This window comes from Aspergillus tubingensis (genome assembly GCF_013340325.1).
Source record: "Aspergillus tubingensis WU-2223L DNA, scaffold_8, whole genome shotgun sequence".
In the NCBI taxonomy this organism is placed as follows: Eukaryota; Fungi; Ascomycota; class Eurotiomycetes; order Eurotiales; family Aspergillaceae; genus Aspergillus; species Aspergillus tubingensis.
Window position 1 is genome coordinate 2651803 of NW_023336282.1, and position 16560 is coordinate 2668362.

General features: G+C 48.7%; 4 protein-coding genes across 4 annotated transcripts; all 4 read left to right on the plus strand.

Moving 5' to 3' along the window:
• Positions 1 to 907: 907 nt before the first annotated feature.
• Positions 908 to 2119, plus strand: AtWU_07250 (putative RAS small monomeric GTPase; the record flags this gene model as incomplete). The annotated part of the gene is made up of 5 exons (XM_035502359.1): positions 908 to 962; positions 1076 to 1124; positions 1203 to 1219; positions 1303 to 1737; positions 1800 to 2119. 5 exons carry the CDS (start codon positions 908 to 910, stop codon positions 2117 to 2119), a joined length of 876 nt encoding a protein of 291 aa, XP_035358252.1.
• Positions 2120 to 5872: 3753 nt separating this feature from the next.
• On the plus strand, positions 5873 to 6904 carry AtWU_07251 (Zn(II)2Cys6 transcription factor domain-containing protein; the record flags this gene model as incomplete). Its single annotated transcript, XM_035502360.1, has 3 exons — positions 5873 to 5980; positions 6036 to 6133; positions 6196 to 6904. 3 exons carry the CDS (start codon positions 5873 to 5875, stop codon positions 6902 to 6904), a joined length of 915 nt encoding a protein of 304 aa, XP_035358253.1.
• A 3929-nt stretch (positions 6905 to 10833) lies between these two features.
• AtWU_07252 (aldose 1-epimerase) lies at positions 10834 to 11892 on the plus strand (the record flags this gene model as incomplete). The annotated part of the gene is made up of 2 exons (XM_035502361.1): positions 10834 to 11333; positions 11400 to 11892. The coding sequence occupies 2 exons, from the start codon at positions 10834 to 10836 to the stop codon at positions 11890 to 11892; spliced, it is 993 nt and encodes a 330-aa protein (XP_035358254.1).
• A 3353-nt stretch (positions 11893 to 15245) lies between these two features.
• Positions 15246 to 16323, plus strand: AtWU_07253 (nicotinate-nucleotide diphosphorylase (carboxylating); the record flags this gene model as incomplete). The annotated part of the gene is made up of 3 exons (XM_035502362.1): positions 15246 to 15401; positions 15476 to 15531; positions 15591 to 16323. The coding sequence occupies 3 exons, from the start codon at positions 15246 to 15248 to the stop codon at positions 16321 to 16323; spliced, it is 945 nt and encodes a 314-aa protein (XP_035358255.1).
• Positions 16324 to 16560: the final 237 nt, after the last annotated feature.

Below are 16560 nucleotides of genomic sequence, written 5' to 3' on the forward strand. Positions count from 1 at the left end.
GGAGTAGTGTAGAAAGTAATTGGGAATTGATATTTGTTTGTCAAAAGTTATAAATAAAGCATTTGATACTACTACTGCCTATTTAATTACTGATATACCCCCCATATTTATTTACTACTTAATATGTGTCTAGAACAGGTACCAGGTACCGCACGCTCCAGCCCGCGTCTGCAGCATGTTGGGGTACTGGTGACCCCCTTTCTTCATCATTTTCTCCATGGTACTGTCAAATCCACTTGAATGTTTTTTTGACATCAACGATGAATTCCCCCCGATCAATTATATTCTCCTGGTCCACAATAGATATTTATCTATCTACCCCTACTCTCCCTTATCAATCGATCATTTATCATCATCATCATCAACATCACCACCCAGTGATCGGCCATCCGCAATCACCGAAATGGACCCTCAAAGGGGCGGCGCTTCGCTCCGTCGGCGTCTGAGATTTGCCCACGTTGGGAATCCTTTCTCCCATTCTTCTCTTTCCCCCTTACTCCGAGTCAGTGCCTGAAAAACTCGAGTCGCAACTTCTGCCAGATAAACTTCGTCCACATTCTTATACCCTGTTCTTTCACTTTCATCCCCGAAACTACCTCGGTGTTTTGTCCGTTCGGCCAGGCCACACACCACACAGCTCGCCTCACACTGCCCCTGTAATGCCCCTCTCGGGTCCAGTTGCATCTCCATCTACTTGACGCGGACTCAAAAAAACACTCTTGCGAAGGGATACACTTAGACACCCACCTGTTGGTGGTAGGAGAATCGGGTTAGCCGACTAGCTTCAGGGTCAAAATTCGCTCGTTACACAACCATTGACCCTTGTCTCTCTCTCTGTTTGTTACTACTGGACCCGCCGTCGCGTGCGCATCCCCGACACCTATCTATCGACCCGCACTCCCTCACCATGGCCGACGCCACCGACAAGATCTCTATCACCATCTGCGGCGATGGTGGATGCGGTATGCTGTGCAACCCCATCTCTTGAACCCCCAATGGTTCTTTTCGTCATTCCGGCGCAGGGACTGCGGGGCTACAAGGGGGAAGAAAGAACCTTATCGCTGATGGCCGCTAGGAAAATCATCCATCACCTTGCGCCTGGTGCGGAGTCAGTGGATTCATGAGTAAGTCTTACAGATAGAATCCGATCATCAAACGTCGACGAGAAGCGTCCGTCATGCTAATCCAGAGCAACGGGATAGATACGACCCTACAATCGGTATACCCTCCTTGCTGGTCTTGCTCTGAGCTATATCGAGTTTCACAATTACTGACATCGGGCGATCTGGTTGAACCGTGCAGAGGATTCATATTCGGTTACGCGCGTGGTCGATGGCGTGCCATACTTCCTATCCATCACCGACACGGCCGGCCAGGAAGAGTATCGCGGCTTATGGGCGGCTTCCAACCTGAGATCCGACGCCTTTCTTCTGGTGTACGACATCACCAACAAATCGAGCTTAGGCGCTTTGGACTACTTCATGGACATGATTGAGATCGAAACCGAACAACGCCTTGAGGACAATGATCGGTTGCGCAAGGAGTTGGGGGCCAGTGCAGAGGGCCTCGATGTGGGCATGCCACCCCCGGTCAAGATCGTCGCAGGGAACAAGTGCGATCTCAAAGACAACAGAGTCATTAGTTCCCGGGATGGCCTGGAGTATGCCCGAAAACACGGTTGCGGTTTCATGGAGACCAGCGCCAGGGAGATGGTCAACATCGAGGAAACCTTTGCCCGTAAGCCTCTCACCACTATCGAGCCAGGTATATACGCTTGCCAGAAGCTGACACTCTCGCAGTCCTAGTCCGTCGGGTCGTCGAGGCCCGTCGACTACACTACCAGAAGGGTCCTCCGACCAGTCAAACCGCTCAAAGGGGCGAGCCTTCGACGGAAGCAAAAACCCCTGCTGACACGGTTGTTAGCAAGGAAGGCAAGGGAGAATCGCAGAAGCGCACACAGAAACGACAGAGTGGTCTTCGTGGGCTCTTTGGAGGTAAACGTGCACGTCAGGATCCAGGCGAGAAGGGCCATCTTCAACCAGAGGCATCAGGATCGGGGCAGAACAAGCCATCCAAGCCTGCAAAGGCAAGCATATGGAAGCGCATGAGTTGCTGTTAGGCTGCAGGTCTGCCTATTGCGGTCGTACATCCTTCTTTGTATTAACATTTCAACATTATACCCCCTTTTGTATACTACTTATTCAGCTGACTTCAATCTCGACCGTTAACCTGTTGATGCATCCACGAATGCCAAGTTCCATCCACTACTTCTTTGACGTGTAGTTTGCATAGACGGATAGATCGGCATGTTTCGAGAAAATACAAGACTGCTAGAAGAATCCGGTGGCTGTCACGGGAGCAGAGCATGGGTTAATTAACAATGAGGTCACCGGCGAGCTTGCTCATCCGGTGCAGGACACTAACCTGCAATCCGGCCGACTAGGGACAGACAATGCATCGCTATATCTTATCAGCAACCTCTCACGGCACACATGGTCTCCCTGCCGCATCCCGACGGAAGTGGAAAACCGAGTGCACCCATGTCAGCAGCGGTAAGTAGTGGTGGTGGGGTCAAGATTGGTAGAGCACTGCGGGATGACGCTATCATGGTTAGCGGGCTTGACACTATCGCATGGTCTAGACCCGAGAGAGTAGCATGTCTCAGCGATCTGTAATCGATTTCCAATGTTTGGCTATGGGCAGCTTATTCTGCAATCGTCGAACCCCTGAAAGCAAGAACCAGCCTCGATCGTGCTTCAGGTGCAAGGTTCAATCCCGAGTAGTATAGCCGCTTCGGGAATTAAGCGACACTCGGCATTTTCGATGGGGCACCTATTGGTACATTGTAGAAAACGGGCATGGATCAACATGGAAAAGGATAGTCCAGCGGTCATTGATCGCAGGATCAGAAACCTTATCTGCCACTCTATAGCACCCGAGGCAGTGGTGCAAGTATGAAGTCAATCCCGGAGCTGAGCCAGTGGTAAGTGCCGGTCAAACCAGCTCCAGCCAGACACGGGCACCGTACTCCAGCAACGCTAACTGGCTTCGAGAGCAGTAGCCTGTTAGGATTAATTAAATCATTTCCTGTTGTCACAACAGGCTAAGCTGGAGGGGAATGACAGGGGCATAATCGAATCAGACCTGCGACCGTGCAAGTGGCATGGTCCATCGGAGGGATGATCAACGTCATTGACTGTCATGTGCGGATAGCTCCAACGGCACCTCGTGGTGGAGAGGAGCTGCTGCTGCTGCTGCTGCTGCTTCAAGGCAGGAAAGTAAAATTGGAAGAACAATGATTGACCGGGCTATTGAATCATCCCAAACTAAAGCTGATCACGAACAACAATCGGAACCGACGATTGGATCAACGCGGGATTCGGCCTTCCCTGCTCCATCCACCTGGCGGCAGACTGTGTGGCAAAGAAGGATTGGTATCAATCCGGTCTGCCGTTAAGCTTTCGAAGGAGAGCGCCAATCGCCAAGACTGGTGATCAACAGGTCTTGTACGACTATGGAGGGAACTAGGAGAATAGCAGCGATCGAGGATATCGGACGGGGAAAGGAATCCGTGTTTGATCGCCGAATCGGGGTTTTGACGATGCACTTTGAATGGAGTCAAAGGGGGGAAGAGAGAATTGAGATGGGTTTATTGACCCTGTCAGTGTCAGGTAATGTTCACAGTAGACAGTCATTATGGAGCCACCACCCGATGGTCCATACACCTTACATACCGCTCCAGAACAGTGGATTCATGGTTTCGAAAGCTACCCGTTCGGCATGAGTTTGCCGAGTTGGGTCAGCTTCGAAAAAAAAAAATAATAATATTTGGTTATGGAAATATACTCAAGGTGGATATTCTTGTGCCGTAATGCCGGGCTATGCAGACTTGGGCTGTCATTCCCTCAAGCTGGTTTGCATCAAATCGCAGAATTACCGCAATTCTGAACTAAAGCTATGGATGTACCTGAACATCGGAAAAGTTACAGCTTGCTTCAAGTGAGTCTCACACATCACACACGCCGGCGCAGGTAAAACCACCTCGGCCGCGACGTAACTATAGCTACCTTCATTTAGTCTCTACTATCTAAGTTCTCCCTCGTGATTAATTGTCCACGTATTCCCACCTCCTCTTTTACTTCCTCCAAAGATCTTTTCCACACCCTAGGTAGACTATAGTAGTCCAAAAGTAGGGCCTCACTAGCCAAGGCAGACACCTACGGTACATGAAGGGAAACCCCCGTAGAGTGTAGACATGGGAGGTACCTGTCCAGAGTCCCGATCGGATATACGGCCTGAGGTGGGCCATTGAGGTTTTTGAATCGTTTTGGGGGCCCCTCCCAACATGAGGGAAATAAAAAGGAAATAGATCTCAATGAGGAAATTTCCCCAAAGCACGCAAAAGCAGAAAAAGGAAGTTGGCACCTCCGAGGTCCGAGTCAAGCAGTCTCCGATGCCGATTCAGGCAATCAGCACGTCCGTCTGGGCTGGTTACTTCCGTTATCCGTTCAACCTGTTCCTCCGTATCAGGTAAAATACCTTACATACAAACGGCCGCAGGGTTCATCCACGTATTGGTTATGACGTATGGTTACACAGTATGGAAAGCGCTACCTCAGTTCACTCAGAGGTACCAACTTATAATAGTATGGGCAAGGAATTGACACGCTGTGGCTGCAGAGGCAGGTGAAGCTTTGGAGCACCACGTTGGATCAAATCTCAAAATTCATATGTGCCTTGAATTTAACCCGGTTCATGTAGAAAGATTTTTCCGCTGTCTCCCCAAAGAAGTGGACAAGTGTGACGATAGCCAGGCAGCAAGCAAGCAGTTGGTTTAGTTCATGTAGTAGTACCAGGAAAAGTTATGAATGATACAGTGCAAGTTTGGAGGGAACGGTTAATACGAGGTCAATACCGTACAGAGAAAAAGGGCCCCACTGCATAAACCTCCAGACCTCTAGCGGCCGGCCAATGATCGGCCAGCGCCGCCAGACCCGATCCATTCTGGTTCCTTTGGACTGCGTCAATAATCCCAAGGGTAAGACGGCGACCATTCCTACGTGAAGGACCGCCAACCTTACTATTATTTTTAATCAAAAAATAAAAAAATGAAAAGGAAAAAAAAAGAAATCCATGGGGACTAGACTAATTCGAATAAATAATCATCCAGGCCCATCTGTAGTAGCAATTATTATTATTATCATCATCATCAATCATCATCACTCTGACTTTACGTCGTCCTCGTCTTACTCCTCCTCCCTTATATCTAGTTAAAAGAGCTTCGACCCTCCCGGTTTGGTCAAGCCTGGCCTCTTTTCCCTCCCAGATATACTTCCTCTTTACCACACCATCACTACTACTACACACCTTGCCTTTAGCCCAACCACCGGTGGATCGTTGTAACGCTATCCTGTCCTTGGAACCGTTCAACTTGATCATTAATCATTACATGCGGTTGTCTCGATCGAGCTCTCGCATTGGCTCGACCCTCTGAACCTTCTCTTGCTCATTACACCTTCTTTTACCTTTATCCATCCGGCCTCGTTATATCATCGACCAATCTTACGTATTGTCGATCACTGATCATTGCAACACCGCACCACAGAAAAAGGTATAGGCGAGGACAAGGCACAAGAAAAGCAATAAGAAAAAGAAAGGGAAACCAAAATTCGAAAGAACAGAGAAAAAGCAAACCCGACTAGTTACCCTACAAAACTAACCACCGCAACTGGAACTCGCGCTTTCGATACTCTTTTTGATTTTCACCTTTTTCTTGACTGGGGAGATACTCCTTTGATTTCTCTGGTCACATCTGCCTTTCAAAACCCGCAACCAAACCTCCCTCACCTTTATAAGTATATATATGCGCACAATGACGGCACGCCAATCATCACCTACATCCGACCACTCACATTCGGACGGTAATGTCCGAAAGAGGGTCTGTAAGGCATGCGATCGGTGTAGACTGAAGAAATCCAAGGTAAGCCAAGTCATGCTCAAGCATCAGCTTGTCCTGATGCACTGACCCGGTGCAGTGTGACGGATCCAACCCATGTGGTCGGTGCAGGACAGATAATGCCATCTGTGTCTTTGGCGAGAGGAAGAAGGCTCACGACAAAGTGTACCCCAAGGGGTGAGCTTGCACCCAATCGACATGTTGTATCAATAGCTAATCTGGCTTACCGCCGCCTTTAGATATGTCGAGATGCTTGAACAACAACAGACGTGGCTGGTCAATGGCCTGCAAGAAATGTACCGTCGCGCCTTGGAGGGCGAAGGCTGGCCGGGAGAGCCCTTGAAATGCGAGCCCAACGGCCATCCTCTAACACACGATCTGCTTACGCGACTTGGCGCCTTGGACCAGACCAAGGGTGAGCGCTTCGAAGAGAACACTGAGGCTATGCAGCAAGATCTCTGGAGGCAGAATTCCGGACACATGCAACGCCAGGAGTCATCCGACGGTAGCTCAGAAAGTGCGCAGTCGCCTATCATGCCCTCCCGCTTCTCAGACCCGTTTGCTCGTCAGCTCTCGAGTACGCAATCCAGCTTTAGCACACCATCCCAAACGCAAGGCCCCACTATCAAATCAGAGCCTCAAATGGCACCGACAAATCCCGCCTTCGTTGCGCCCATGACCATGCAAGGCGTCGTGAATCCCCTCGCCCTCCAGACCCCGCAACAATGGCCCAACAATAACTTTGGCGCTTTCGACGATATGGATCTAATAGGCGCGTCCGATTATACGAATTTGTCCTTTGACGACCAGGTGCCCTCGCCGATGTTCAACCGTCAATTACCGATGAGCTGCATGCTTTCCTCTTCGTCGTATATGGACACCAAAGGCGACTATGAAGACATCAATCAGTTCTTGAATGCCAATGCGCCCGAGATCGCATCGACCTGAGATCACTTCGATACGACGAAATTTAGCATATTAATGTCTCTCGTTTGTCTGACATTTGTTTTGCATACGCCGTACGACGTAACGCGTGTATTATATACATGCTACATTTCGACATTGGACTACTTTTTGAACATATGGCAGCACTCCCCTTGATTAAGAAGGGTAATTGATCAGCTGTACAGTGTTGGATTCTTTTGGGTGACTGGCATCACATTCTTTTCTATTCTCTTCTTGCGGGGACAGCATCCTCTACATATTTTTATGGTTTATACTTTTTTGATGATGAAGGCGCCGAGGTGTTTTGGAGTTGGAGTTTACACAAAACATTGGAAGGCTTGAACAGGCAGGGCGGTTGGTTTTTTTCTTTACTTGGATGCGGATGCTTTTGCGTGGATACTTGCCGATGCTGGTTCTAGTTTCGGATGTTCTATATGTCATTCTTATGTCTCTGAAATTGAAAATATACAATTTATTCTCGATTCTTCTTATTTACTTTGGTTTACTTCAACCTTTGTCCGAGAAGTGGCCGAACTTTGGCCTAGGGCGCAGGGCGTATCGGCCAACGGAGACCGACTGCCGAGGCCAGGAACCTTTTTTCTCTGCTCGTTAAGCCCAGATGACGTTCCAACCGCTCACGAGTGACTAATGCGGTGATGGAGGACGTCATGGATAATCAAATCCTAAAGGCCGGTGACAGCTCTACCTTATCTCCGGCCACATCTGGACTGGCTGGACCACTCACGCGCCCCCGATGGGGATACGAGGTAGATCGTGACACGTCGAGTGAACCCTACTGCCCTCCTGCAACAATATTCCCTGTGGTGGTCAAGAGGGGGAACCTGATCACTGAACAAGAAATTCATGAACAACAAGTCTTCCTGGCCGATGGATCCCCGTGAAAAAACGAAGAGGGTCCAAAAGTCTCCACCCTCGATACGACGGAGCCCAATTTGATGTTTGGGTCTGGCACGACGGAGCCCAGCCCAGCCCACACACCCGCTAGTGGGGAGCGATGAGTGGGAAGGGGGAGAGGTTTTTTTTCCCCCATTGCTGCCTTTTCCTGTTGTTTCTTTTCTTAATTCCGTCTCTTCTTTCCTTCCATGGAGCCTTTGCCTCATCTGGTTCTGTGGATAGACAGTTGAGTGGATATTGCTGGTCAGCTACGGGCGGACTAGCACACAGGCCGAAATGCCGACCTCCCGACCGTGTCAGTGGTGTGCCAGTGCCCAGGCAATAGCATCGCTTACCTGGTTCGACATCCGAGTTCCCATCGGAATACGCCCACTCTTTGCCAGGAAGGGACTGAACCTTGATTTCCCTCCGGATTACGGAGGATTCGACGTGATATTCTACTGGCAATGGAAGCTGTCCATCTCCTGTCGTTCCACGTGTAGAACTACAATTTCTTATTTTTTTTTTATTTTTCTTTTTCCCTTTAATTTCTTTTCTTCACGGTCCCCATCTCCCTAATTCCGCTCCGTCTCTCTGATCCAGGTGATAGACACTGGTTCCCCAAAATGGAGAGATAGCCCCATTCATGGTCCCTCTTCCCGACAAGACTGGACTGTGAGGGTTAACTGCAGTATATCTACGGAGTAGAGCACGGATGGGATCCAGTCAGCCCCCTTTCAAGACACAAAAGCAATTGTCTTGTCTGGCAATAATCATCCAAATAATGGGAGGGCTAGTGACTCCCAAACGGGTAATGCACCCCCGGGGGCCCGTCAGTAGGTCACTGCATTACCACTACTGTGGACTAGTCAGTAGTCATCGCGGACCACCAACACACACTTTCCCCAGAACATCTGCATGCAGCGCTCACATCAGGGTGTGGTAATGTTGTTGTCAAGTGGACAATGGACGCTTTGATATGGGGTTAGACCGCTCAGCCACTACACAGTACAGCCTGATCGACGGATTTCTAATCCTGAACTCATGCTGAGATCAGGATTTCCAAAGCCACCCATTGCATGCTTGTCATCACATGTCCTATTGGTACAAAGCATTCATTTACTCCCGGAGACCACCTCTCGGAGTTACTCTAATGGCACTGGACCCGGTTGTCTATCAATGCATGGTATAGGGGTTCCCGGTACTTCTTCGTGTTGTGTAGTATCTATTTACATAAGGGGTTCATTTTAGCAATGCCGAATGCCGATGCAACGGTTCTTGCGATTCCCGGGGGCCGCGCGATTTCTATCTAGTGCTGTGCTTCTTACGAGATCATACGCCATATGGCATATGCCAATTCAGCCAAGTTGCAAATGCAAATGCAAGAATGGGATGAGATTAATGCCCAGCAAAAGCATTTTTACATCTATTTCAATTGCCGTGGCTAAATCAAGTACTAATCAACTACCGTATGTAGGGACGGGATTATCAAAAAGCAAAGAGCTACTATTACAAGATATAGGGCTGCTTAGGTGGCAAGAGTGCCGCCACAGTATGGTCTTTCTCAGGGGTTGAACCCACAGAGGAGTGAAGAAAAAGATCGTCTCAATTATAGATGAAACTTGGTTCACACTATCCCATTCTATTCCAATACATTTATTCTTGTGATTGAATAATAAAAAGAGGAAGTATCTTGTTCTCGCTTCCACAGTTTGGTTAAAAGCGCTGAATCAGCGGATTACGGACTCGGCACGGAAGCCCCAAGCTCCGCGGAGACCGACCCGAGGTTTCAGTTAGTTACGGTTGGAATTGATTAGTTGAGCGACCGTAAGTTCAATTGACTGATGGAACCTTCTTGTCAGCTTCGGAGCGGTTGTTCGCCTTAACTCCACGTTTCGGACCTGCGCGTATTGTCATCCGGCACTAGTAGTAGTTGGCAGTATGTTATGGTATGACATGACATACGGTTATTTACAGTCTGTCTCGCCGTTTTGTCTGTTTTTAATCCATCTCGTAACCTAATCCCACCTACGGCCCTGGCACTGAGTGCTTTTACTATTAAGTAACCATCAACTTAGTTATACTAACTGATATTAAGGATTTAGGAGCTTGGTCCCTGCAGCCGTTCAACGGTCAAATCGGCGCATCTCGCAAGCCCTTCTGAATGAGTCATTATTGTGTCGGAGAACTAACCATCCATAATCTTGCGGGGACCCTTTCGGCGATGGGGAAGGGAGCGTGCGCTGAAGTCTAGTGACTGGTGGATGGTAGCTTCCCATTTCTTGTTCGATTTAAGACCCCGAATATTGCTTGCGTGATGGAAGTGAGGAAGAGAGTGGGATGCCGACTACTAGTGAGCTAACTCTCGATCCATCCCACGCTGCTCCTCTCATAGCGTAAGCAGTATCCCGCCGGAAGGAATGGCAGGTAGTCAAGCCAAGGGACTAGTTTGATCACAATGATCAAAACAAAACCTTAGTACAAGGTGTTAAACTACTAATATGATGAAGCTCCGACCAGCCACAGATTAAGTTGAAGCATATCCAGTCCAAGCTATGGATAGCTATGATCGAACTACTTACTCTACTGATCTGGCGGCATCTGTCTGCCTGAGGCATAAATTATCCGGAAGATTACCCGATTCGGCAAATCCACCACATGCTACGAAGTGCGGTTTAGCCTAATATGCGAGAAGAGCAAGGCTCAAGATGGCATTCAGGCATGGGGATCCTGGGATATTTAACCGAGTTTAAATGAACCTCGCAGTAAGAAGGGCCTATCTACCTTATCTTTGCACCAATCCTAGTGATTGAAGCACGTAAGCTCTTCAGCGTGAGCCCCTGTCGTATTGGTCGCGACTTCTCCAGTTGGAGCAGAATTGCGGGGTAGCGGGCGGAAAGTGAGTGACCACCCCCCTTTTCATATATCGACTACTGTCTTACTTTTTCCCATCTAAAGTTTCAATTGCCCCTCACTAGACACGACCGACTCACTAGAAAGATCAGAGATTTAGCAAGAATTCAACGCACTCAGTCAAAATGGGCGACAAAACCTCCGCCAAGTTCCTCTCCCTCGGCGCCATCATCCAGGAATTCAACGTGGACGGACAAAACATTGTTCAGGGTTTCGCCACGAAAGAAGACTACGAGAAGCACAACTCGCCCTGGTTTGGCGCGAATATCGGACGTGTTGCCAACCGCATTAAAGACGGTGTTATTCAGAATCTCAATGGACAGTCGTATCAGCTTGAATTGAATGACCCTCCCAATGCGCTGCACGGGGGTAGTCGCGGATGGGGTCGCTGCGAATTCGATGGTCCAACGGTGTTGAACCGCGATGGGAAGACTACCCTGCTGTATACTTATCTGAGCCGTGACGGGGAGGCAGGATACCCAGGCACGGTGGAGTTCAGGGTCTACTATACCACGAGTGAGGAGGTGGAGAATGGCAAGACTACGTCGGTGCTGAAGATTGAATATGAGGCTGAGTTGGTGGGCGATGAGTGCAATGAGACGGTCGTTAACTTGACCAACCACAGGTATATCGCCCTTTTTTTCTTTTTCACTGCATCAATTGGGCGATAAAATATTGACCGTCCGAACAGCTACTTCAACCTCAACGGCGGCCCAACCACCGAAGGCACCATCAGTAAACTATCAACACAGGACTACCTACCACTAGAGAACGGCATCCCACTGGGCCCCATCGAGCCCTACCCCAGCGAAGTCACCAAGGACTTCACCTTCGGCCCGCAGAACCAATTCGACGATGTCTTCGTCATGGACCGCGACCTGTCCCGCATTCCCCTCGATACGCGGGGTGAGCCCCTCCGCCTGCTGGCCGAGTTCCAGCACTCAGACACGCGCCTGCACCTGCAAGTGCACAGCACGGAGCCGGCATTCCAATTCTACACGGGCCAAGGCATCGATGTACCCGAAACCGACGGGAAGCCGAGTCGGGGCCCATTTGCGGGGTTCTGCATCGAGCCCAGTCGGTTTGTCAATGCGGTCAATGAGCCCGGATGGCGGCACACGGTCGTTCTCCCGAAGGGGCAGAAGTACGGTAGTACCATCGTGTATAAGGCCTGGAGGGAGTGAACCAAAACAGAACCCAGAACCACAACGAGAACCCGAGGTAAACTGCCGGGAAAGAGTCATGCCACAGTGAATCAATAAACGGCCGATCGGTGGAGAGATTAGTTAGTGCCTAGGCTCGGCATGGGCGTGGACGTACGTCGCCGAGGCAGGGACATCCATTCTCTCTCTAGAACTACGGAACTCTCCGTCTTTTAATTCCGCTGATCTAATATGTACTAGCCAGAAAAATTTTGACAATATTCAGTTTTTCTTTTTGATCTAAGAAAAATGTCTTGGCAATCATCCGATTATCCATAGCATCACATGATCACACCGTGCCGATTTATCCTTATCACCCGTGATATGTATCCGAAGCGGGTCTAGCAAGCAAGAGCAAAGCCCAGATTGAAACGAAACGGGCTTATGGAGGAGATCCACCTGAAGCAGAAGGCAAACAGTGTGGATTGTGGTATTTCTATGGAATAAAAAAGCCTCAGGTGGGTGGATATTTTGCATGTGGAGATCCACACCCATTACCAGATCGGGCCTTGTCAGACTAAACTAGCAATAATCAATCAAATCATTTTCCGTGCACTGTTTAGATGGGACCAACCGACCTAACCCAAAACCTCTCCTAGTTAAGGTGCGGGTATACAGGCACCGGGATTGGACCGTTATATCCGCAATATCCGCAGTGGTTCTTGCCTCTCCGTATGAGTGTGTGTAGACTAGTTAGTATGTAGTTAGTTAGTTTGAGCAAAGAAAAGTCTCCGTGCTGCTGCTACATTGACTCACTAGTGAAGAAAGGCAAAAAAAAGTCTCCGTCCCGGGACTGGAAGTTTCCATGGCTGGCTGAGGGGGGTTACTAATGATGATAATGCATTAATCAGCATTGGCGGCAGCTTAAGTTTGAGCCAAGCAAGCTATTCATTCAGGGAAGAAATTAAACTTGTATACTACTGAATTGTGGCTGGTAGGAGGTATAGTGTTGATTAGGGATCATCTGGAAATTCACTCATCGTGGGTGGGATATGGTGGTTCCTGATTATTTGCCAAGAGTTTCTGGAATCCCGCTATTGGGTTCTAGCGTTTGATATACACAGTAATCAATCAGTCTTCTACATTGGGGAGGAGTAGTGTCGATGGTATCAAGATACCGGAAATAACTCTGGAGGATGTTAGGGGGGGAGGGGGATCAATTTACCTGGATTAATTTATGTTATACAGTGTGTGCGTGTATAGTATGAATTCATCTTATATCTATATGCATATATCTTAGGGTATAGTAATGTAGTATACACGAGGACCTAAAGCAGATTGCATAACTTGTGCATAATTACATCATGTATCCGTTTTCAACCCCAAACCCGGTAATACCGTATGTTTTTACAGGTAATATATACAGTATCAAAACACAACGGAAATGTTTCGTATACTGTAATAATACCAGGGCTCTCTCACTCTCGCTCGCTCTCGGGCACCGACAGTAGATTTCCGGTGAAGCTTGGCATGGTGATCATAGTTGTTTACGGGCTAGAATGGGGGAGGGGGGAAAATATCTAATGCATATTATAGGGAGGATTAAGTTTATGCTGGATTTAGTGTTGGGGTGTGTGTGGACGGATACTGTGATTATTTTGTAAGTAGTTGACCACCATCCCCCTACTGACTGCTACAACTACAGTGGGAGAAAAGTATTCATTATATGAGTACGATGGATTTCATATAAGTAATGTACTCAAGTATTGAAGAATTTCTCCAATTTTTTTTAGACAACCCCCCCTGCATGCCCCATCCCGTTCTTTGTTGTAGTAGTATGCTTAAACCCCGAATTGGAGTCAAAATCCATCCCACACACCACCCACCCCCCCCCAGTGCGCAGGGACAACACAACACAGCAACACAGCAACTAAGCTAAGCACAGCACACCAACACTAAAATATAAATACTACCATCACACGATCAGGTGCATGGGATAGCAGAGGCGATGATCATCTCCTTGTATTCCCCCCTTATATCCATGCATGTACAGATACATAGTTAGCAACCAGGTGGCTGGTCTGTGTGACGGGTTTGTACTACTTTGTGCTTGAAACTACCTGGGGGTTGAGCTGCGGGCATCCTTGTCCAGTTAATACATAAGTTACTTTGAAGCTACTACTGATTACCCCGCGCATTCCCCTCATTGTTCTGGAGTAACTAGTAAATGCCATATGATGATCTTTGCAGGTGGGATGGAGTAGTAGGTAAGGGTGTGTGGGATAAGAGGTCTTGGATAGATGTCACATGTAGCAGGTGCATAAGGTGATCGGGTTCCGAGTTGTGTGCATATTTCTTTTGACATATCTTGGAGGTAGCTAACATAGTTAGTTAGTGCTGTTTTTTTTTGCTTATGTTGGGTTGTAGCTCATAACTACTACTACTACTACTATCCAGGTCAGCTTCATATATGGATGAACGTTGGAAGGTATCCCCTGTGTTGTTATTACTCTAATACTTAATTACTAACTTACTTACTTACTGTCAGTAATACATCCATAACAGCTATACCTTACCACCGTTGCCAATACCCCAGCCCCTCTTTCCCCCCTGTTGTACTCCATATGTTAAGAATTGTGCTGTCTGTAGTCACCCAAGATTAAACAAGGCAGTGCACATCCATCGTGTCGTAAACTAATCTTAGTAGATGATTTTGGACAAAGCCCACAGGGATTTCAGAACTGATGTCAGACCATGACGCCAGCATTAACGTATCCATATTTTAGTAACTTGCCAACAACCATCGTTGAGGCTGAGTAGATGTTTACTCTGTATGTAAGCCTCCCCGGTTGTCGTGTCAAAGCTTGAAATCCTTCCGTCCAGTAAACACGACAGCTTCCTAGGTCTAGCCATGGGAGCTGTGCTTAGTAGACAAGCTACGTATCACTAATAGTTGGGTCCATGGGTGCGATGTGTCGCCGACTTCGTGTTCGTATTCATACTTTGCTTGCTGCATTGGGGGGGGGGGATGCGAAGTGACGGGAGTATACTTCCACCCATTATTAATGTCGATGGAGTATAATATACGAGATGATGTTTATCCTTGAATCATGTAAGACGGGATATTCATAACTTACAGTAAACTATCATCCATTGTTAATTATAACTATACACAATACCATAAACATAAACATGAATCCCTATCCTGTGTATACAAATCACATGACCATCAAACAAACCAACCGCAACCCGGAGGGTCCCGATGCCATGCGCCGAAACTCCGAAGTGCCCCGCGCGGGGTTTGGTTCCTCCTCCGGCTTCATCTCCATCTCCATTATCATCCCTATCAACTCCAACCAACACATACATCAACAACAATATCAATACATACCACAATGGCATCCCAATACGGTGACCTCCGTCACCTCCTCCCAGGCAACTACAAGCGTCTCATCGCCGACTGGCTCGAAGAAGACTGTCCCAGTTTCGACTATGGCGGCTTCGTAGTGGGGGAATCCGAAGGCGAAGCACGATTACTAGGAAAGAGCGAGGTAACCACCACTACCACCACCACCCACCACTTACCCAATACAATCCATACTAACATATTATTCTACAAATCTAGGGCATCCTCGCAGGCGTCCCCTTCTTCGACGAAGTCTTCTCCCAACTAGGATGCTCGTACGCTTCCCCTCTTCCACCCCAATCACCAAGACCCCATACTAAAGAAACCTCTACAGAGTAACATGGCACATCACCGAAACCACCCCCATCAAACCAATCACCCACTGCGCGACCGTCACCGGCCCAATCCGCAAGATCCTGCTCGGTGAGCGCGTCGCCCTCAACATCCTCGCCCGCTGCTCCGGCATCGCAACCAAGACCTCCACCCTAGTATCCATCCTCCGCAGCCACAATTGGCCGGGCACGTTAGCCGGCACGCGCAAGACGACCCCGGGATTCCGAGTCGTCGAGAAATACGGTATTCTCGTTGGCGGGGCGGACCCTCACCGACATGATCTCAGCGCCATGACTATGCTCAAGGATAATCATGTGTGGGCGTGTGCGAATAACTCGGCGGCTAAGGATGGTGGCGATAAGGAGGCGGTGGAGGAGGGGTCGATTGTGAGGGCGATTCCGAGGGCGGTGCAGGCGGCGAAGGCGGCCGGGGGTTTTGCGACGAAGGTTGAGGTCGAGTGTCGGAGTTTGGAGGAGGCGGATGCGGCCATTGAGGCCGGTGCGGATGTGATTATGTTGGATAATTTCACGCCGGAGGGGGTGAGGGATGCGGCGCGGAAGTTGAAGACTACTTGGGCTGGGAAGGGGAAGGCGTTTTTGGTCGAGGTTAGTGGTGGGTTGAATGAGCAGAATGCTGCTCGTTATGCTTGTCCGGATGTGGATATCTTGTCGACGAGCTCCATTCATCAGGGAACCGGCATTGTCGATTTCTCTCTGAAGGTGTCGTTGCGGTAGTGGGCGGATCTTGTCTAGATGATGTGATGTGTATATCCTACTTGCTAGATTGTTGTATTACTCCGGATGAAGACGCAGCCTACGGATAGCTGTGCCAGAATTTAACATAATCATCCTGCTTGTCTATGTACATGTGTCTCGGTGCCATTGCTACCTGGCTTAACCAACGCGTTCAATACACAATGCCCAGATGGCAAATGTCCAAGAAAGAAGACGAATCGAAGAATGAACCGAAGG